At 41.4% G+C, this 23,485-nt stretch overlaps 2 protein-coding genes across 5 annotated transcripts in view; both read right to left on the reverse strand.

Moving 5' to 3' along the window:
• Nucleotides 1-1,027: 1,027 nt before the first annotated feature.
• Nucleotides 1,028-10,865, reverse strand: nradd (neurotrophin receptor associated death domain). Its single transcript, XM_037785912.1, is given in 7 exon segments — nt 1,028-2,153; nt 3,797-3,939; nt 4,069-4,276; nt 5,635-5,856; nt 5,859-5,987; nt 6,177-6,309; nt 10,417-10,865. Coding segments are annotated over 7 exon segments (1,188 nt in total). The 5' UTR covers nt 10,456-10,865; the 3' UTR covers nt 1,028-1,839.
• A 4,274-nt stretch (nt 10,866-15,139) lies between these two features.
• The window catches only part of nbeal2 (neurobeachin-like 2), a 36,134-nt gene continuing 27,788 nt past the window's right edge, over nt 15,140-23,485 (reverse strand). For all 4 annotated transcript variants that reach the window (XM_037784923.1, XM_037784921.1, XM_037784920.1 and 1 more), the window contains 22 exons: nt 23,277-23,401; nt 23,069-23,186; nt 22,796-22,953; nt 22,577-22,710; nt 22,381-22,488; nt 22,198-22,293; nt 21,740-21,864; nt 21,462-21,602; nt 21,236-21,366; nt 21,031-21,140; nt 20,807-20,924; nt 20,548-20,645; nt 20,337-20,450; nt 20,171-20,257; nt 19,939-20,048; nt 19,247-19,419; nt 19,043-19,137; nt 18,809-18,925; nt 17,865-18,026; nt 17,620-17,768; nt 17,391-17,526; nt 15,140-17,169 (listed from right to left, as the gene is read on the reverse strand). In XM_037784923.1, the coding sequence (XP_037640851.1) occupies nt 17,062-17,169; nt 17,391-17,526; nt 17,620-17,768; nt 17,865-18,026; nt 18,809-18,925; nt 19,043-19,137; nt 19,247-19,419; nt 19,939-20,048; nt 20,171-20,257; nt 20,337-20,450; nt 20,548-20,645; nt 20,807-20,924; nt 21,031-21,140; nt 21,236-21,366; nt 21,462-21,602; nt 21,740-21,864; nt 22,198-22,293; nt 22,381-22,488; nt 22,577-22,710; nt 22,796-22,953; nt 23,069-23,186; nt 23,277-23,401 (2,713 nt within the window). In that variant the 3' untranslated portion in view covers nt 15,140-17,061. The remainder of the gene's footprint in view (nt 17,170-17,390; nt 17,527-17,619; nt 17,769-17,864; nt 18,027-18,808; nt 18,926-19,042; nt 19,138-19,246; nt 19,420-19,938; nt 20,049-20,170; nt 20,258-20,336; nt 20,451-20,547; nt 20,646-20,806; nt 20,925-21,030; nt 21,141-21,235; nt 21,367-21,461; nt 21,603-21,739; nt 21,865-22,197; nt 22,294-22,380; nt 22,489-22,576; nt 22,711-22,795; nt 22,954-23,068; nt 23,187-23,276; nt 23,402-23,485) is intronic.

Raw genomic sequence — 23,485 nt, forward strand, 5'->3', positions numbered from 1 at the left:
CATCACTGGTGCATGATATATCCTCAGTGTAAATAAATACCAAGGCTACGTAGTGACTGCAGCAGAAAAAGAAGGAGAAAAACAAAACAACAGAGCAAGGCAACACACTTTAACAATCTAGTGAGTAGTTCCCATCTACCCATTAGATAAAGTCTTCTTAGCAACTGCAAGCGTCATCGGAAAGGCTGATCACTTGGCCGTGTAAACCCCTTTATTGGGTTTCTTGGGTTTTTTCTTCTCTTTTTTAGGCGTGCACATGTGCGTGGAAATTATCCCAAACAGAAAGAGTCACCATGTTGGAAAGCAGTGTTGTTGGACCGTCTCCTTCTGGCAAAAATCAACTGCAATAGGCCCACCAAAGAGGTTGCTGATGTTGCGATTCATAAAACAAGGCTAGGAACTTGATGATCTAAGCCGTATTTGTTTACAATAGCACGTGGAAGGCTGCTATTTTTTATAGGGTATAAATCTTATTACTGTCCAAATAACATGTAAACAGTGGTTTTTAGAATAATCACACTTGTGCAACATTTGTAAACACATTATTCTGTTTCCTGCCATTAACCGAATACTCACAGTTACCAGGATTTGTGTGCGTGTAAACAACATTGTAAATGTACTTATGGAGGTGTATGTGGAGGTCATTGTAGTTCTAATCCATTATGTCTGCTATGTCCACTGAGCAACCCAAATGGCAGTCGACTCGGGCGGATCCGCCCTCATGTCGCCCTCAGTGTCTCACTCATTTCGGCCATGCGCCCAGGATACGGCCCGCCTACAGACTGGGCACTGTCAAACAGCGAACTCACTGCTGACACCAGGCGGATCCGCACATCGAACGCGCCTTTTCCCCCCCAGTTCAAGTGGCTGGTGCCGAGGCATAAAAAGTATTTTGGTTTACAGAGTATCTGCATGTCTTGAAATGTGTTATTAAATAAAAAACTGTTTTTGATATTTACGGTAGCATTTCCTTTTTTCAGAAATACCTATTCAATGTATTTACAGTCTGTAATGACCTCTGGTTTTGAGATTACCGTATAATTTGGCTTTTTGCCTTTATTAGCTAGTCAGGACAGATATACTGGAAAAGGGGAAAGAGAGAGGGGACAATATAGGCATAGTCCACCTTCGGATAAAATTGCGTATGGGATTTACAGGAAACAATGCATTTATGTTCCCCAGTGTAACTAATTTTATCGGACATGAGTGTCACTGATAACTGCTGGCTCTCTTACAACAGTAGCAGAGCTGTTAAATTACTGCTACTAACCCAATTTTTCTACTTCTGCTGCTTCACAGTAAAAGCATTTACCTGGCGAACCGCAGGGTGGCTTAAAGGATAGGTTCAGATTTTTTCAAGTCTTGGATCAATTGAATGTTTTATTAATATTAATAAAGTCAGACTGGTTATAAGAAGTATTCAAGCTCTTAAAGAGCAATTTAGATGTTGTTCAGCTAGATTTTTGATATTTCTGTAGCTAGTTTTGCCCAGAGCCATTTGGAATAAGGGATCCGTAACGGGTCCGGAACGAATGAGCCACTTCATGAAGGGATCCAAATCGGATCCGGACCAGATGAGCTGCTTCTGATGATTCTTTCATGCAGCTGGATCCATGTAAAATCAACATGTGACATAAACTGGGGCACAGGAAAGTGATACAAGAAAATGTTTTGTTCTCTTCGTAAAAACTGAATTAAAAGTGTCCAACAAAGCATCAGAACCATCAGTGACAGCCTCCGACAGTGACAGAGGTGTTGATATCAGAGTGCCTTCCTTGTCATTTCAATGAAAGTTCTTCACTTGAGTCTGTTAGTGTCATACGTGCGTTTGAGGAGCCTTCAGACTAAAGAAACGCCCTGCGTTGGGCAGTTAAGAGCTGTTACCACGTCGGGCCTCTCAATGCGGGCCAGTGCAGAACAGAGCGGTCCCAGAGTGCAGCCTTCTTTCTGGGCCCAGTTAGAGAGGAGCGTGTGAGCGGGAGCCTCTCCGTGCCCAAACAGGTCCAGCTGTTCAGGCTCATAGCCCAGCGCTGCGCCCAGCTGCCTCCACCCCCGACCTCCTCCCTCCTGCAGGAGGCGCTCCACCTCTTCCTGTCTGTGGGGGGGTAGGTTGATGTACTGACGGTTGTCCTGCTTGCTGTCCCTCTTAGTACCTGTGGATACAACAAACAAAATTAGCTTACCATTTGGCTATTTGTACTTAAAAAATGATAGGAACCGATTTTCAATAATAATAATAATATTTAAAATATTATTAACGGATACGATACTCCAAATTAAATGACAGACTTAAAACACAGGTCTAATGAAACCTCTTTTTAGAAATAACAAGTCCAACAAGCGTGAAATTAGAAAGCTTCCGTGCCATTACTCTTGTGGGGAACATTGTGAACTTAAAGGTACCCTGTCGAGTTTTCTTGTAAATAAACAAACTTATATAATTACTAGGGCTGTCAAAGTTAACGCGATAATAACGCATTAACGCAAATTTGTTTTAATGCCACTAATTTCTTTAACGTATTTACGCAATCAATCTTCCGGTGGTTCTAGCGGGCTCCGTTTTAAAGCTAGAGTGAAGATACTGGCATCATATGAAACTACAAAACCTAAGGAATCCATACTAACATGTCGCGTATGAGGTTAAATAACGCTCCAAACTTGCACAAAATTTTGGCAAGGAAAAACTGTCATGGCCATTTTCAAAGGGGTCCCTTGACCTCTGATCTCAAGATATGTGAATGAAAATGGGTTCTATGGGTACCCACGAGTCTCCCCTTTACAGACATGCCCACTTTATGATAATCATATGCAGTTTGGGGCAAGTTATAGTCAAGTCAGCACACTGACACACTGACAGCTGTTGTTGCCTGTTGGGCTGCAGTTTGCCATGTTATGATTTGAGCATATTTTTTTAAGCTAAATGCAGTACCTGTGAGGGTTTCTGGACAATATTTGTCATTGTTTTGTGTTGTTAATTGATTTCCAGTAATAAATATATGCAGACATTTGCATAAAGCAACATATTTGCCCACTCCCATGTTGATAAGAGTATTAAATACTTGACAGATCTCCCTTTAAGGTACATTTGGAACAGATAACAAAATGTGTGTTTAATTTGCGATTAATTGCGATTAACTGTGGACCATCATGCGATTAATCACGATTAAATATTTTAGTTGATTAAATCAAATTCCTTAAATAATTTACAAAGCCAGTTTAAAAAAAAAAAAATGTAAACCTGCATTGATCACTAGCTAGCAGCGTTCCTCTTTAATGCCTTTTGTTGGCTCCGTTTTTGGTGCATTACTGCCACCAACTGTCATCATTGGAATAGCCTGAAGCTAGCATCATGAAAGCATGTACATAGGCGTCTTTGTGCGTTTGCATAAGATACAAGAAACAGATTGGAGACCCACTCACAAAAACACTGCTCAAATAGTGCTGCTAGTGGACAAATACTCCACAGGGTACCTTTAAGACAAAGTGGAGGAAAATAGTGTTCTGTCTGGAACTGAATTTCCCTTTATCTAATACAATCTGTTGGAAACTGTATCATGTCTGCCTACATCCCTAATGAGCTCTGAGAGCAGCCACAGGTGAGCCCAATCAGCATGCAATCAGTGCTCCCTATAAGTAGGAGTGGAGGAGAAGAACATTTCTCCGTTTGCCCTATTACCAGCCATACCTGATCCCCTGCCTCCAGCCCTCACCACTATGCTCACCTTAACACAATCCTTTATATTAGAAAGTCCCACATCATTTGAGGTTTTATAAACAAGGACTCTGTCTGTCATACCTTTGCTGGGCTGGTTGTCCTGTAGGCTGTGAGAGTCCAGAAAAACGCCGCTGTCACTTTGGAGCTTTTCTCCCTCTGGAGACGCTCCCAACTCAGCTGCTCGGGCCTTAGAAAGAGCCCTCTTCTGTTTACATGATCTCCAGCTGAGAGGAGCAGAAGAAAACAATGTCAGTTAAGCTACCCACAGGGAGCTATTTTTCATTGCAGGGCCAATCGTATCATCTTTATTACTTCCATTTAAGGACCAGGACCCGTCCCTAGTGAAAACTCACCATTTATAAGCCACATAAAGAAGCAGGCCCAGCACCACGGCAGCCAGGACAGACACATAGGCCAGAATGTTGTTGTTGCCTCCCTCGTCCTGCGGGGTAAACTTGGGCACACCAGGGGAAGTACTGGTCTCCCCCACCTCAACATCTGTCCAGCTAGGAGCATCAGACCCACCCAGAGGAGGACGAGACAGAATGTGCAGCTTCTTATCTGTTGAGATTGAAAAAAAAAGGAGAGACGTGTCAGCGGCAACTGTATCTTTGCATCTGCACATGTGCACATCAGAAACACATTTGGGTTGCATAAATTAGGGCCTGAAATAATTCCACAGAAGCCTGTACGCCTGATGTAATGATAGCCTCAGTCATTCCGGTCCCCTGGGGTTTTGAAACCTTTCATTCCCCCCGTTTCCAGCCTCGTTCTGCCTCCTGCGGTCTGCCTATTTTAGGTTCAAACGCTACACGGTACTGTGCTGACCTCTCAGGGGTCAAAGGGTCATGACATATGGACCAAGAGTGTGTACAGATGACCTTACTCCTGGAGAGCGAGTGTAGCCATTTGGGAGCGAGTAGACTAGTTGTCAGGGTCAGCAGCCTCCCTTGGCCTTAAGGTTCTTGGGGGGCAGTTAACCTTAAGACCTGTCAAGCTCCTACCAATTGGATTACAGCACTTAAGTGGGCTCTTTTCTCACTCCTCATGTTTCTCAGCTCAGAGTGTTACAGAGTGTTCAGATGAGGTGTGGATGCAGGTGTTGACCACATGTCCTTGGATTCTCACAGACCCTCCCACTCCCTGTCACCCTCCCTTTAGCTCATTCTTTTATCTTTTTATGTTTTACTATTGCTGCCTTCCCCTGCATTAGATATTTAAGGGAAAGGCTGGCACTACTACTGGAAAATCCCTTGAAAAACCAAAACCAACGATGTATTAGTCCGTCTTTCGATACTTTTCAATTTCCTTACGCCCATTTGTTCCTAGTGAAGACATACATTCTTTAAAAACTGGTTACAATTTCCTGTTTTAAACAGTAGGGACGGTAGTTTTTAGCAATCTTTACTCAAACAGGAGTAAATTGTGTTTGTTGTGGACTATTTTCAGTTGCGTATTTGGTGCGCTAGTAAGAATTTACAGCAGCAGGACAATGACTGTAGGATTGATTCAAAATGAACTGTTTGTTTGTAGGATCAATTTATTGTGGTTTCTTGTCCTTTAGAGACGATTAATCGATTAGTTTTCAACTATTAAATTAATCGCCAACTATACTTTCTGGTTTCTTTACTCCTCTATGACAGTAAACTGAATATCTTTGAGTTGTGGACAAAACGAGACATTTGAGGACATCATCTTGGACTTTGGGAAACACTGATCGACAGTTTTCAACATTTTCTGACATTTTATAGACCAAACAACTAATCAGATTAGCAAGAAAAAAATGTAACAATGAAAATAATAGTTAGTTGCAACCCTCGTGTCTTTTCATGGGATTTGTTGACTTTTATAGAATGTCACCAAACTCATATTTAAAAACCCAATGTATGTTCTGAGTCTAACTCTTCCTTCCAACTCACCCATGCACAGCGTGTCAGAGTTGGGCATGCAGTGTCGGATCTCCACCTCGCTGTCGGAGCACTGGGTGCAGGTCTGGCAGGGTTTGGTGCTGATATGCTCCTCAGAAAATGTTCCCCTGCTACAGGTCTGGCAGTTTGTGTCTCCCTGTGGGCCACACTCCCGGAGAGCACCCTGGCCAAGAGTGCATTTGGAGCACGGGGCACACAGGCCGTGGTCGCTCAAAAGAAGTAGCCGTTGTCACATTCACATTGGGTGTCTTGAATGGCAGAGCAAGAGGCAAACATGGGAACACTGGGTGGGCATTTGGCGCAGGGACGGCAAGGACCAAGGCCTTCGGATATGGAAAACTTTCCTGGAAAAAACAGATAACAATATCAGTGTCAGTATGGAGAAACTGTGTTTCTCTCACACATATCAGAGATGAATGATGAGACGTTGCCGTTTAAATCTTCCAGCCTCTTGCACAGATGACAGACATAATGATAAGGCAGGTGAAACATACTCTACATTGGTGCAGTAACATTAGATTATAATTGCTTACCCTGTGGGCATGGTGTGCACTTGGTATCCTCTTTCCCACACTCCACCTCCACTCCGAAGCCAGCGGGACACAGACTGCAACACTGGCCCGATTCAGTGAACTGGCCGCTGGCACAGGCATCTCCAAGAGTAACCTACAGTAAATAAAATGACAGTCAGATAAAATACCACCACTGTGTGACTAAACAAATACTATCTTATGTCTTAGAATCAGCAGTCACGGGGTTCATATTTAACTTATGGGGCCGCCAAACAAGAAAACCACAGAAGAGTTTTTTTCTTTGTCCAAGGAGTTTTCTCCTTTACACCACATGTGGGAAGAAAATCACACACACACATCCCGCCCCTGTGCAACTGAAGAAGCGGGGAACTGGGCGAACTGAAAATGGCCTTTTTTTTATCTTTCTATCTGCTTCAGTTTTCACCCTTAAAGTGCTCTGAGTCCTTATCTGCAAGTGGGTAATGGAGAGCCCAGCTTGAGTTATGACATGAGGGATAGATCAGACATTCCTAACGGCCTGTGCAGCGGGGCTGGTGCCTGTCAGGAGTGGCTGGCTTTAATCAGATGGCTTTAGACCAGTGGAAAGAATAAGATATAAAGGGGGTGAAGGAAAACACTCCGAAAAGGAGGAAGGAAGAAGTAAAAAGAGCTTCCGCCCTCCCACTTGTTCCAAATCAGTGCGAATGACAATGTGTGACTGTGTGTGTGAATACAGTGTATGTGTGTGTATTTCTTGACATCAGAAGGAGGCGGGGGGTGGGGGGGCGGGGGGGTTATAAAGGAGACGGTTCCAGCCCCAGGCGAGGGTGTCAGTTAACCAAGGCTGCCCAGCATGCAAGTGTCTGTTTGGGTGAGAGAGGGCCTTTGAAGTCGCAGGTGTGTCTATGCGAAGGTCAGTATTTCGCTAACTCCCTCTGAAAGATGGCATCTTAAACATGCACACATTGAAGGCCCGCTCCGCCCGGGGGCTAACAAGAGCAAACAGATGTCTAACAACTAACCTCCTGCAAAGGGGAAAAGTAACAGCTAAACAAGCCACGGATGTCTCTCTTTGTCTCTGAAGTCTGCCAACAAACACGTGTAACGTGTAGGGACCTGTAGAGCCTCCAACAAAAAGGCCATCAGCAGAAACACACACACACACACACACAGACACACACACCGTACCATGCCCCCAGTCGCAAAACACTGAAATGTTCCATGCTGATGCTACAGGAGGAACAGCTTTGAAACGGGGCTCGCCTCGGTCCAAAAACAACAGCCAGTTTTTTACTGCGGCACTCACAGAGGAGCCTGATGATATCTGAGCAGCAGCCACAGAACCCAGATCAGAGGTATTAAGGTGTCGGGGTGGTGGGATCCAGCAGGCAGGAACCAGTAGGATGTTTGGAGTTGGCAGACTGTGACCGAGCCTGGACCGTAATAACTTGTAGCACTGGTAACTCTGGTTGATCGTCTCCATGTGACAGATGGAATACTAACCAACCTCTTAGCCCTCAATCTATGCTTTGATAAACATTTGGTGACAGTAGCTCTGTAATTTATTTTTACCTCCAGCTTGGATTTCTGTCGTTTCATAAAGCCTGGTGGAGCTCTGTAAGCCTGCCTGGAGGGCAGGAACCGCCAAAGGTTTGGCACTTCACCCAGAGGTGCCCGGTGCACAATGAAATCTTTAGTACATGCCCTCACTAGAGACGAGTGGGAACAGTGATCTACTCAGTGGAGGTATGACATTGGTATGACAATGGTAAGTCATTATCTACTATTAGTGTTTATTGGTATGAGAAAATATGTGCAATTAATATTTATTACACTTAATACTGTAATGAATCAATAAAGTTTACACTGTATGATTCCAAACTTCATACTGTAATGAATCAAAAAAGTTTACACTGTATGATTCCAAACTATCATTAGAGAAAATTAGACATAATAACCCATAATTAAATAAAAAAGTGAGTTATGCTTCCTTCCTTTTATGCTTTTTTTAGGTTTTGTAACATCAGAGGACAAAATCAAACTTGCTTAAATGTACTTTAGTGGTACATAAATCAACAAAATCCTACTTTGGTGTAATATAATTTGCATGCACCAAAGAGTATGTAGTCTTCAGAGAGTCTGGAGGGAAAGGAGGGGATGGGGGGGGGGGGGGGGGGGGGGCTGCAGTTGCTTTTTCCATTTAGGTAAGAAGCTGCAATCTGAAGGGATTCCCCAGTGAGAACAGACGGACCACCGAGGAGCACTGCTCAGTGCTTTCAATGGGGCTCTCAACTCCACCACGGCTGCCGGAGTCACTCAGTCATCGCGGATCACACACACACACTTCATTTCAGCCTCCTCTGTGCCTGAGACATTTTCTGTGCCCTTTTGAAGTGAGACCACTTTTGAAGCACGTAGGCTGGAGTTTTAATCTAATCTGCGTGAAAAATAAACACACAAAAGGATGCTCTCTCTCTCTCTCTGTGTGTGTGTGACGACAGTGACCCCGTGAGCCTTCACGAGCTGGCTGTGACGACGGCTACACACACAGAGGTATTTGAGCAGCCTGAGCTGAGGGAAAGTTGTCAAAAAGCTGCACATCCATCCCGTCTGCACTGATTACTGTCATTAGTAGACAGGGAGCATGAGGGACAAATTAAAGGACGCACATGGGTTTCTCGTTTTTTTTTTCAGGCAGAAATGCTCACCCACAACTAGGATCTTAAATCAAACATGACAGCGTTTGTTAACCTTTTATCTACTGATTTTCAACTCCCACTAAAGAGCTGAGAGGTGGTTCAAATTCCTAAATGATGCTGAAGTCTGCCCCCCAAAGAAATGTGCTTAACTACTCTATGGAAATTCAAATGACTGTGGTAATAAACTAAAGTACCCCCCCACCTACACACACACACTTAAACACACACACACACACACACGCACACACACACCACCACCACAAACTGGGAGAAAATTGTGATAATTGCTTTGCTCCGGATATCCAGACCCCAGAAAGCTGGGCCACATTTTCACCAGGAATTGTCGTAAGCAACAAATATGGCAACATGTACAAGGAAATGCAGGCAAAATGAGTGAAGACTGTCCTCACATACTGTAGGACACAATCACCTCCTGCACTAAAAACACCCAGTGAGTAATAAGAGAATCATTTGCCAACACAAATACTTTTCGGTGGACTAAAGCGACTTGAAAAGTCACTTTGCTCTGCTTGTTTGAAAAAACAGCATCTTAGATTTCAAACAGAAACCCTTTTGACATCACACCCCATATAATAGGAAAGAGATACACATCTTTCTAAGAGCTCTGAAGTTTTATCTAAATACTTTGATCTAACAAAAGTGCTTTGACTCCGAGGAGCGTGTCCAAACATGACTACAAGCCCCATGGGCTTTTTGAGGTAGATGAGTGTCAAATTATTGTCTACAACTGTGGAGTCAAGGGCCTTCTTTTCACACTGATCCCGGCTTAATAATATGCTATGAAATGCCACTGAGGCTATAATTTGTTCATAAAATACATCATTTATCAGCTGGGTGGGTGCATAATCTTGGTTAATTGTGTGCTCCTGTGTTTTGTTCTTTTGGTTCCTTCTCTCATAGTGTCTGCACATACATATACTGCCAGGATATGTTTTGTGAAAGTCTGTGTAGATGTAATAATAATAATAATAATAATAATACATTTATTTATATAGCACTTCCTCAAAACAGATGTTACAAAGTGCTTCACAAGACAATAAAAGCAGATAAATAAAGTAAAAGATATGGTAACTGTTAAAACAGAACATCAGACAATAAAAGCAGATAGAGTAAAACACATATGGTAACATGTACAGTAGGTAACTATAGGCCACAGTCCAAAGACAAGCAGCAAAATACCTTCACTTTGGTTCAGTCATAAGAGACTTTACAAAGAAAGACAGGATGAGATTGAATCTGAAGTCTCCTCTCACTCTTTCCACAGTGATTTGCCAGCTATACAGAATGACAACAAACACATTGACCAACAGGGGCTGTGTGTGTGACACAGCAAGCCTTAATGAAATATGGCTCTGTGGTGTAAAACACATTTCCTTTGGGAACAATGGTGTAATAAGACTCAGCTCGGCGGGTGAAGCTCACAATGGCTGCTTATTATGGTGTTATGATGAGAGTGAGAAATAAGAAATCAGCACATGATATTGAGTAATGGAAGTTACATGTGTGTGTTGGTAAAAGCAGTAAATTAACTTTTTGCTTACGTTTAACAGCAGAAGCGCGCAGATGACAAACAGTCTCATGTCTGCAGTCTCCAAAAAGTCCTCCTTTGACTTCCAGACAGATTGGTGCGTCTTAGTTTTCAGTCTGCAGACTCAACAATCGCATAAAAAAGTGGCATTAACAGTTCCACTTCTGTAAATCTAAACGTGACACTAAAACAAAGCAACTTGTTGGTTCCGCAGACAGACAGGAAAAGTTCGCTCATATAGTCCAGTAGAGATCAGATGTGTTTTTACGCAGCTTCAAAGCGCGCAGTAATCCGCAGATTCTCCCATTTGCTTCCTTCAATGCATCCTCCCAGGCTGATACCGTGTAAGTTAACACAAAGTTTCTTCTGTTTCAGCTGGCAGGATGCACGGACAGCCACCTCTTCCCACAGCTTTGCAACAGATGAGGCAGGAAAAAAAAATGTCCCAGTGCGAGCAGCTTCTCCAGCCCTCTCCAGATCTCCTGGGCCTTTTCTCCTCCCATCTCCTCAGCTTTCATAGCAGCTCTCTGATTGGCTGCATCACTGCTTGTAATAGAAGAAGTACAATCAGCTCTGACTTTTACAGTATGTGTGTGCTCATATGACTGTTATACCATCATACCTGCTGCTGGAATCAACAAATAGATGAAAATATTACCTTATATTATATTATTATTATTATATTATTATTATATTATTATTATATTATTATTATATTATTAATTATGAAAAATACATGAATAAATAGATAAAATACCAGTGGAATATTGTAAAAAAAAAAAAGTAGGCCACATTGTACAAATTTGAGGTACTTGTACTTTACTTGAGTATTTCCATTTGATGCCACTATTTTTCTTTACACTACATTAATTTGTCAGCTACAAAAACTTTGCAAGCATATTGTATTGTTATGTATTAAACTACCTAACATTATATAAAATACTTAAAATATATTACTTTGACATTAAAGCATCAGTAGTCAAAACTCACCTTTTTAGAACTGCTTTTAATGTGTAATTAATATTGTGTGTTTTTATATTTTTATATTTCTATGATGTCCTTGTTTTTATGATAATTTTATCTGTGTAAAGTGTCTTTGAGTATCCAGAATAATATAAATAAAATGTATTATTACTATTATTTATTAGTAATAATAATTGAGTAATATAATGTATAATGTATATCACTCATAGTTGTTTTACTGCAGTACTTTTACTTTTAAAACACTAAGTACGTGTTGCTTCATGTATCTTTACTTTAGTCACATTTTCAATGCTGGACTTTCAATGCTGGGAGCAGCGATATAATAGAAGAAGTACAATCAAGTCTGACTTTACAGTATGTGTGTGTGATTATATTATATCTGCTCATATGACTGTTATACCATCATACCTGCTGCTGGAATCAACAAATAGATGAACATATTACCAAGCAGTAATGTATGGAGGCCCAAAATGAAAAAATACATGAATAAATAGACAAAATACCAGTGGAATAATGTAAAAAAAAACAAAAAGTAGGCTCGATTGTACAAATTTGAGATACTTTCATTTCATTTTTTCATTTAAAAATATTTTTCGAACATGTAGAATACAAAAAAATAAAGAAAATAAAAATAAAGAAAAAGAATGATCATACCAACAAGTGGACAGTCAGAAACAAGTAGTATTTACATACAATGAAAAGCACAAGAAAAATAAATTGTCAAACACTTGATGCCTTGATTTACACATTCGAAAAGGCTTGTACTTTTTCTCTACACTACATCAATTTGTCAGCTACAAAACTTTGCAAGCATATTGTATTGTTACGTATTAAAATACCTAACATTATATAAAATACATAAAATATTACTTTGATATTAAAGCATCAGTAATAATAATTGAGTAATATAATGTATAATGTATATCACTCATAGTTGTTTTACTGCAGCGCTTTTACTTTTAAAACTCTAAGTACATGTTGCTCATAATGCTTCATGTATATTTACTTTAGTCACATTTTCAATGCTGGACTTTTACTTGTAATGGTGTATTTCTTAAGTATCTCAATACTTTCTTTACCACAGCAAAATATGTAAAAGAACCATGAAATAGTGATATAACATATTATAAAATGCTGCTTCCTTTCACAATAACATTTTGTCTCTATTTACTCATAGGAATATTTGTTTTATTATGTCTTATTTATCTATTTGTTTAATGTTTAACACTTTGGGTCAAAGTAATATAGCATAATCGTTGCTGGCAGTGTTGGAAAGTGATTAAGTATGTTTACTCAAGTATTGCACTTAAGTACAATTTTGAGATACTTTACTTGAGTAATTATTTCTGAATTATGACATCTTAAATTTCTGGTTACTTTGCAGATTCAGATTATTAATACAAAATAAAATCAAATATCAATATTTTTTTTTTTTTTTTATAGATTATACTACCCAGCTTTATATAACATAGCTAATAATAATGTAATGAAATGCACCATTCTGCATAATGAGTACTTTAACTTTTGGTACTCTCAGTATATTTGAATGCTATTACTTTTGTACGTTTACTCAAATAACATTTTGAATGCTTTTATGTGTAACAAAGTATTTCTACACTGTGATATTGCTAACTCTGCTTGAGTAAAAGGTCTGAGTTCTCTGGTTGCTGAGACCTCAAGGTGTCATGTTGGAGTTAAAACATATATTAAAGAATTGGAATAGATCAATAATTATGTTTTTAATTCATAGTAACAAAATGTGTGAAAAGTTTTTCATATTATGAGTTAAACTCTCAACTATATATATTCATCATAGTGAAAAAAGCCCATATGTGGATCCTATGAAAGCTCATTAAAGGGAGCTCTGTGACGCGACACCCTTTTACAGCCCTACAGGGACACTTACATAGAGCTGTGATCAGTTGTTATCAGAAACAAAAGAGAGCATGCGAATCAAACAAGATGCTCTTAAGAAGAAGCACATGTTTGATCTCAGCAATTCAAAAGATTAGAAAACCAACGCAGGCTAAATTACACACCTTGTAAATTCTAGTGAATGCATGGCAGGGGGGCCGGGAGACTTCAGAGGAAAACAAATGGAGAGATCTCTCAGACACAATACTACTTGCATTTCAAAGCCTGCCGAGGGACGAGAGGAGACGGAGAGGACGTTCCTGCTCTGATAAAATCCTCAAGCCATATTTACAACTCTCCTTTCTCTCATTCATACACACAGACAGATAACAAACTCTTACTTACTTACTTAATTTAGATTATATGATCCCTTAAAAGTTAGTATGCATGGCTTAAGTGTCATCCACACTGACGCTTATCAAGCAATTGCTGTTCAGTATTGAGTCAGAAAAGTCTTATTTTCTTAAAACAAGTGAAAAAACCTTTGTGTCTGTTTTAAATGTATATGCTTATTTGATAATATATTATATGTTTGCTCAAATTAACTGTAAAATATCCGTCTTGCCAAGTATGTTTTGTCTATTATTGGGTTTTGAAATGTCTTATTTTGACATGTTTCCAATAAAAACTAATTTGCTTTAAGATTATTTTAAGAATAACGTGTCATTTTTTTTATTCTAGCGCAGCCTTATTCTGTCTCGCTTCAAAATATTAACACTCATTTGTGGAAAATTCTTAAAGCAAGTAGATTTTTATTGGCAACATGTTGTAATCTTATGACACTGGTCATTTTCCCCACTTGTTTTAAGAAAAAATGGCTTTTAGGATAAAAACCACTTAGTAAGATGGAGTTTTTTTAGCAGTGCATTAGAGAAAAACATCAATTAAGTTTATCAGGCAATCACACAAATAAACAGTTGCCCTCACTTCTTTGTTCTTTACATCATGTTGCTGCAGGGCTGCAGACTCTTTATCTGAGGGCCGAGTTCCTCTGTGGTCATACATGGGTGGGAACGATAAGGCAGCTATAAAAAAAACATGATCTTGTTGTCCTCAGGCAGAGGAGAAATGGACCAGAGGGGTGGAGAAGAAGGACACGGGGGAGGGCTGAGGTCGTTGACGGAGGCCTGTTTGAGGGCTGTTGCGGTTCTTGGCAGGAACAACTTGAACAACACCAAAATTGCAGCATTTCATGTCATCCATCCCCTCCGCCTGCTCTCAGGTCTGGAGGGGTCAGAGGGAGATACCGCCAATAACCGAGAGCGAGGTGTCAACCCCTCCCACCATTGTCAGTGGAGCCACATCAGAGTGACTGCATCCCTCCTACTCCACTTCCCTTATTCACTATTCTGTGGTCTGTATTTGACTGGGGGTCTAGAGGTCGGGTTTTATCACCCCTCCCCACCCCTCTGAATTGTACCCCCGGAGGTGTTTATGGGGAGGCCGACAGGATGTTCGGCCCACCAGGAGATCAAAGTCTCCTCTTCAAGTAAATGTGCCATTGCTGCTCGCTGTGACCTTTTCAACTCAAACAGGGTTAACATCACAGACGCATGCGAAGGCTGGGATTACAGTAGAGGAGCTGGATGATCTGCGTTGTGGCAGCGGATCAGTTTCCTTCCTGCTGTGGTTCACACACAAGAATCAGAGCTCGTTTTTCAGTAATGGGCTGATCATCCTCAGGATATGGGCAGCAGTTCACAGAAAAGAAGGATTCCTGAATAGAAGTCACAATTATTGGCCATATTAGGACAATTTCAAGAAGGAGCATTAAGACTCAGACGGACAGACAGTCACTGAATCTCCCATGTTATGTTTACGTTACAAGGAGCATAGGCTTTTTAAAAAGTAAAGTGTATTTTCAACATCTTCCAAGAACAATACAAAAGCTAAATAATCTAAATACAAGGCAGTGCTTTTTTGTAGAACCGAAATCAGGACATTTAAACAACAAATAATACCAAAAACATCATCAACCCACGTTTGTGATTGTAAAGACCCAATGCTGAAAGGAAGCCTCTGTTCTGAGCTCCATAGATTAAACTAAAGACTCTGAGTGTTACTGCATAATTAAATGAAATATAACATTCATGACATTTCGAGCAAAACAGAGCAGCGTTAACATGAATTGATATCAGTTTGCACAATAGCAAAGTAGATGATCAAATGTGTAATTGAGCAGCTGCTGATGCAAACAATCCATTATTTTCACAGATGAGATGAGACACAGTCGATCTCATCTTACAGTTGAATAAAATGTGATCTTAGACAGGCTGAATGTACTGATTTTGTGATTTCCCAGGGTGGAAAGCAGATGAAAGTAAACACCATTTCAAATACACGTTTCTTTTATACTTGCTTACACTAAAGGTTATTCTGAACATCACTTCCAAAGACTAGGTAATTTGTGTGTATGCGCCATGTTATGGGTATTGCATTCGCCCAAATAGTTCCCTTTGTCTCCGTCCTGTCATGACGCTGCATAACAACTACTTTGTTCCGACCACAGCAAAAGAAGCTGGCAGGAAGTGAATTCCTCTGAAACTCGCTCACAGACTCTGTGCTCACGTGTTTCAGAGTCATCGTGTCTTCAGATGTTTTTCAGCGCTTCATAAAACAGAGTACAATACTAGTACAGGCAAGTATGTGCATCCAGCCAACAGTTTACTGTGTTCATTAACAACATGGGAGTCATAGTAGAGTAGTAAAGTGGGTTTAAATCAGATCAGCAGGGGTACAGTCTGACATATATAGTGATCTTACATAGATGATTGGATTTCAGTGTTTATACATGGCTCTAGACAAAAGCTAAAAAAGGCACTTTTCAGAAATAAAACAGGGATATAGTCGTGTGGTGAACAGTAATAACAAAAGACACATGTGTAAAGGTCTTTACTCCATTGTGTGTGTAAGGCAACAGGAGGCACTCCTCTTGAGCTGCAATGCATCCAAGCTCCACAGTTATGATAAAAAAGTGAATATATTCACATACTTGACCATTAAAGCAGTTATTGCTTTAATTGTAACAGTTTTACATTGAGCCTAGAGGAATGCAGGATTATACACTGTGGTATTGCGGTGCACTTCTGCTGCAGCAAATCCTGATGTCGACCGCTGAAGATCACAACACAGCATCGGTTCACTACAGTGATCAGTTACCTCCTGTATATCTTCTTTTTTTTTACAGAGTCAATCCCCCGTGTGGCATTCACCAGTATTGCAATATGGAAATCTCGATTAACATCTACAGCAGTTTTCAAGTTTCCAGGAGTTTTAAGAAGATGCCATCGCCAAACCAATGACTTTGGGACATTCAACAGACAGCACATGGCTCACAGCTGTTCCTCTGACAAGAAATAAACCAAGAACACGGAGCCTGGAGAGTTCACGGCATTACTCCTCTCTGTGTCTGACGCTGCGTGTGCATCAGCATGAGTCACATCCCTGAAACATGACTCACTGTTCAACAGTGGGTTCAAACACCGAGCTCTTGTCCACCCACAAAAATAAGGCCACTCTTTGGAATGATGCTGATTAAAAACAGTAAATGAAATACACAATAAAATATCAAATCAGTTAAGAATTTTAAAAAAGTGCACAGTGTATAGTTGCTCTCTCAGAGAGATCAGTGGCTGAGTGAGGAGGAGAGTTTCCCAGCGTGTAAAGGGAACAAAGGCTTTGTTGAGTCTGGCGAGCATCTTGGCGAGCGCAGGTGTATGCAACCTACAGAGTCCTCAGAGTTCCTCCACCATTGCTCATCTCATTTGCCAGCATTCCCAGTGGGATTATACTCGGTTTCACCTGCCGACACCTGAGTGATGCGCCGTGTGGAGCCCCAAATGCGACGGGAGAATTGTCCTGAGCGAACCTGAGGACGGGAGCGGAAACATGTTAATCTTCACTGGAGGGCTAGAAACGGAGATGTCAGACAAGAGACGCTCAATTATCATCTGAAAAACCTGGTTTTCAACAAGCACTTAGCATATGATTACCCCCCCTCCTCCTCCTCCTCCTCCTCTTCCTCACACACTCACACATACAAACATACACCGCCACCCAACTCATCTCACAATCACTTGATGTTCTCACCTCCTCTGGCTTCCCGGCCCCCACCACAATCAACTTCCCGTCCTCCAGTCCCACCAGGATGTGGCTGCACTCTTTAGTGACAGACACGCTCCTCACGGGAACCTTCAAGGCCAGGGGCGCTACCGGAGCGTTCAGGCTGTCAAACAGAGAAGAGTTTAGCATGAAGAGCTAAACTTAAACTTACTATACATGCAGCATTATGAGGAACTTCAAACTATGTTCTCTTTACCTGCATAAATCTCGTATGTGGAGGCTGCCCTCCATGGTCCCCAGGATGATGTGCTCAGACACCAGGTGGAGAGCAGTCACCTGCTCCTCCATGGTGACGGAGGCCAGCAGACAGCAGTTTACAGAGTAAACATGAATGGAGTACTTGCCCTGTAGGGAAGAAGCAGCATTTTGGTAATGGCATAAGCAGGTTAAGAAATGTGTGTGTGTTTGTATATGCACTGTACTGTATATATATTAAAGTACCTTTCTATTAGAGCGTTCCTCCAGCGAGGTCTGCACCACTATGTGGCCCTCCATGCCCACCTGGAGCTCAGAGATGTGGGCGGGTACACAGCTATCACCAGGAGGCCGCAGCGTTCGCAGGAACTGGCCTCGTCGGACCGTGTGCACTATCACAGTCCCATCCTGACACACAGTGAACAACAACGGAGGGTCAGTTAAGATGCAATGAACCGTTCTCTACTGTTTGTGCATGTTTGTATGTTTTTTAGTTTCACAATGCAAACCAAAGCCACATGGACTCACAAGTTTATTGGAGTCTTGGCAACCATGCTACAACTTTTGGCAACAGAGAGAGTCTTAATAGATCAATGTAAAGATAGGCATAATGGACTTGTATGTATCTTCTCTAATTTAACCCATTAGGAGCACAAGAAAAAAAGCTCAAAATGAGATTGAGCCAAAACTGTGGTTACACTTTCCAGGTTTGAACAACGGCTGTGCTAGAAGATGGCAACATCTGTCTCTTCACACCTATAAAGTCTGTGCTTTGGGGTTGTTTCCTGTAGCGGGTACTGTACAGATTACATTCTCACTTTTAATGAGCCACATCACAGTTTGCTTGGAGAACATCCAATTTGTGTTTTCAAGCACGTAAAAGTTATTGACGTTGAACGGCATTTTTCACACATGCAAAAAAGGTTTTATATAGTTTTATAGTTTACTATTGAGTGGAAAAGATTAGTCGATTAATCAATAAGGCAATCAACAAAAAATTACTTGTGGAAAAGTGAAGCTTCTCAAATATGAGAGTTTAAAGCTTTTCCTTGCCTTTCATTGTTGTAAACCGAACGTCTGATTAATGAATATTGAAAATAATCAACATTATTATTTTCTTTTACTTATTTGTGCATATTCAGTGTTTCGCATCAACGTCATAACTGTTCATAGAGTGTGATATCGCTGACCTTCGACCCTGAGACAGCCATGTCCAGTTCAGTGCTGATGGCCACACAGGTGACCTCCTGGTCGTGGCCACAGAGAATCTGCACCGGCCGAGGAGACAGACCGCTGGAGAAGCCACCCTGAAGGACAAAAAAAAAAGGAGAATCCATATGTGAAGCCACAACTTTGACTGCTGCTTCTAATCATGCACATGTGAGTGAGCCTAGATGAAGACAGACAGATCTGAAGATGTTTACCTGCTGTAGAACCTGCCACACTATACAGGATGTGTCCCTTGAACCAGAGATGAGGTAGATGCCACACAGATCCAGAGCCAAGCAGGTAACAACGTCTTTGTGGAACAGATAAAAATACAAACAAATATGTAACATATGTCGAAACAAAGCACATTTATAAATTATATATATATATAAGTTAGACATATGACACTAAGAGCTTACCGATGTGCCGGCAGATCCTGCCCACCAGCTTTCCCTTCCCCAGCTGGGTGACACGGAGACTGCAGTCCCAGTGTCCTCCACTGAACAGCAGGCGGCCGTCGTTGGACACCACCAGCACCTGAGCGCTGATGTCCACCCCGGGAGAGAACGGTCCGCTCAAGAATCGCTGCGTTCTGCACCACAGAAGGAAGGTTGGAAAGATCAAAGTTAAAAAAACAAGAAATGAGAGTGAGCTGTGGCCTAAATGTGGAGGAGATTTATAATCAGCACATTAAACTGTCATGACATCTGCAAATTACAGCCTGCTTGAAATCCAGTGTTCAAATGGTTCTGATTTATCTTGCGTTTATGTGATCCAGGTTCAAGGTCAGTTTAGAATATTTAAATTAATTAAAACAGATGTTACGCTTCCATCCAGCTGTCAGGAAACTTTTAAGCATCTTTTGAAATGACGTTAAGTAAGTGGGTTTTCACTGACTCGGTTGAGGATTCCTGAGTAAAACTAAAAACATCCATCAGATAAATAGAAGAAGTAAATAAAGTACTAAGAGGCTTGTTTTATAAAGTTAGCTAATGACATTCCTGGGAGATTTTGGTAAACAGATATTTCACAGATAGTCATTCTAGAAGTGGGATGATTGTGTAAACCACAAAAACTTAGATATGGGCGTGTGTTTCCTGAGGGCACTCACTTGGGATTAGTCATGGTCGGGTCCTTAGTGAAGGTGAAGTAGTTGGCGATGTTTTTGTCGTATGGCAACCAGCTGTGTGTTCCTATCAACCCGGTTGAACTCACAGTCACCTGCAGAGAAAAAGTGCCATAATATAAAAAATGCTAAAACTCATCTATTTCAAATTAGTGTGTTGTTGTTGTTGTTGTTATGTCTGTGTTAAGTTTAACATGTGGCTCTTATGAAATCTTACCAGTATATCTGATCCCTGGATGATTGAGGAGCGATTCTGGCTCTTTGGTACCACCGCCTGAATCAGAGGAAGGCCATCGCTTACCACCTGAAGCACACACAAACACACATGTTAATACATACAGTTATTTTTTGGGGGGGAATAATGAGATTGTGACAGAACCCACCTCCACAAATGGCCGAAGTTTGTCAAGCTGCTCAAAGATGTTCGGGGGCAGAGTGTCCAGGCGGGCCTGCCGCCTAGCTGCGTTCTCAGATGACATACGAGGAGGATGAGGCTCCTGGTTCGAGAAAGAAACATGATATAAAACTGCTGCTTTTTATGCAGAATTGTATTAATAATCAAGGCTGTAAATTAGTCTGTGAGTTCAGTTGTACCTTAAGGAGCTGACAGGGAGTCTGTCCAAAGTTGCTGATGATGCCCTCCAGGGCCTTACGCTCTGTCTCGTTGGCAATTGCATCCAGATCTACGGCTCCTGCAGAGGAGCCAAACAAGAAGTCTCATTCAAGAGCACAGAAAAACACTGTTCACTGTTGTTGTGTAAAAACTGAAGGGTAATATGGGACATCAGGAGAAAACACTGTTGAAAGAAATCATCACAAGATTAGCAGATTCCATGCTTTGCTGAGTTTTTACCCTCGTATGTGCAGTAGTAGAAGACATTGAGGGCGTTCACGGCCTCTTCGCCTCTCTGCTTGTAACCAAAGATCAGGTCAATCCACTCATGGAGGTGATTGGACACATGCTCACATTCCTAGATATTTCAAATACAAGTTGTTGTCATCTTGAATCTTGAGTACATCTTAATACAGTATGTTAAAAAAGTTTTAAGACTCTGTATACTGTTTGTGTGGACTCACCAGGGCTTTCCTGTGTTGCCTGATGAAGTCTTCTCTTGATGAGGCCCAGCGAGGCAGCAGAACATCTGCCACCGGGTCTTGAGATATCTGCAAACGTCCCAGGTCGAAGCCTACAACAATAACGCAGCAACGATGCATTAGATCCTTTCAAATATTTGTATCAACATCTTGCAACAAAACGAAGCAGATTCATTTGCTTCCTTACCGTTCATGTTCTGCAGGACTTCTGGGTAGTAGAAGAACTCCGGGATGAGCTCTTTGACGTCAGCTGGGCTCTCAATGCGAGCCTGCCAGGCCGCTGCCACAGAGTGGAACTGTCTGTCTGCGCAGTCAAACCTAAACAGTGAAGACATGTTCCGACATGAGACTGCAGAATAGCGGGACATTTTTTTTTCCTGAAATATAATGCAGTAGTAGCCGGCGTCCCCAACCTGCCGCTCTGCAGCTGGATATGCAGAGTTGTGAACGGCTCCATGCGGATCATGTAGTGCATGACTCCTGCTGCATTAGAGTAGTGTGTGCCATAGTGGAATTTGTCGATGGTGCCTGTTGAGTCCTCAAAGCTCTCATACCTAGGGGCAAAACAGAAGAAATGATCATTGATTAAAGCATTTTAGCTCCTTATCTATAACGTATGTTTCCTTGGTTGGCTACTGATCTGCAAGCCTTTTTAATACAACCAAAATCCCATCGTTATATAACCACTTACTTTTCTCTGACATTCTGTGCATGGCGGGCGTTGACCACACCGATTGGTTTGGACAAGTCTCTGAAAACTGATGGGTCCTCCAGATCCAGAATGGGAGAGGTGTAGTCACACAAGATCCAGGGGAACTGAAGAGAAACAAAAACACAAATGCAACATGATGCCTTTTCACACTGGAAGTGGATCATCTTTTGTAACCATAGGATACAAATCTCTGCAACGTCCAAATCAGTTTGTTATTTACAATATACATTAATATAGAAATGCACTGAGCTATATCAACCTATATACATTTATTTTATTTTATTTGAATTTAATTTATTTGAATTTGATTTAATTTAATTTAATTTAATTTAATTTAATTGTATGATGGGGGGGGGGATTGTGGGAATGTTAAATCTTATATATATATACATATATTTAAGTAGTGCACACTGTCCGAGGAGATGGAGTGTACTTACCACAGGATACTGCGACAGGTCGTTGTAAGTGCGTCCAGAAATGGTGTTCAGTTGCATCAAGTACTCGAAGTTGGAGATTTCTCTGCAGACCCATTTCTGTTCAACGTATCAACATGACATTGGTCCAACACAATAAGCAAAATTCTGATCATAATAATAGAGATAATTGAATTAAATAACTACCTGTGTGAGCCCAGATGCCTTCAGGAGCTCTTGGGGGGAGCGAGAGCCGAAATAGAACAGGTTGGGAGGCCGCAGCCCCAGAATCCTGGAGTACACTTTGTTTCGTACCTATGTAAGAGGGCACACATGCAAGAATTAAAAAAAATGTAATTCTAATTACAGCACAGAAGGAGTTACATTTTGAACTGACCATCACCTTTTTCCTAAAGTTGATGAAGTAATGAGCCTGGTCTATGAAGAACAGCTCAAGTGCAGATCGTCGCAGGTTGTAGCGCCTCAGATGGACTTCTCTGAGCTGAGACAGCGGTCTCTTGAAATCAAACCCGATTCCTAATGACACAGATATTATTCACTTCTGTAAAGACCCTTTGAAGAACAGTGAAGGTGTGATGTCCATGGTCACATATCTCCTTACCTTCCTCTGTCTCTTCTTTCTCACTGCTGCCATCGTAGAAGTAGAGATGGTGCGTGGTAACCTCCAGACGACCCGGCACGACCGCCACGATGGTGATGAGCTCGCAGTCCTCAGACAGAACCAGTTTTTCTCTCTGACTCTCGTCTTCTCCCTCCACCCTGACAGTACGGGAAAAAGATTAAACCTTTACATATTATATATTGTGTTTATGGCCCACAGACATGCAGTAAGCTGTAGACACTGGCACAAAAGTCATGCGACTTAGAGACTCACTTGTTATCCAAAAAGACGATGTCCTCTTCCCCTAGCTGATCGTCCTCCATGTAGCTTACTTTTGCCTCCTTTGCAACAGCCAACGGGAGGGGTTCAGAGCTACGAGGGCTGTCAGCTCCTGGACATCACAAAAACAAAAAGGTCTTTACTGCATTTTGCTTTCATAAGAAAAAGAGCAAAGATAATATGTTTATACCCAGTGACATACCCATGTTGTCCCTCAGGGCACTGGCCTCAATGTGAGGATCATAGTTGAAGTTGGGCACAAGTTTGAGACGCATCTTTGAATATGTCTCCGCATTGGACAATTTCAATTTCACCTCTGGTTGAACTCTGGCAAAATAAGGCAAAGGAAAAATGACAATTTAGCAGCGAAAGGACAGTATAGATTCAGATAAACGTCTCCTCTCATACTGA

This window comes from Sebastes umbrosus, chromosome 11, assembly GCF_015220745.1.
Source record: "Sebastes umbrosus isolate fSebUmb1 chromosome 11, fSebUmb1.pri, whole genome shotgun sequence".
NCBI lineage: Eukaryota > Metazoa > Chordata > Actinopteri > Perciformes > Sebastidae > Sebastes > Sebastes umbrosus.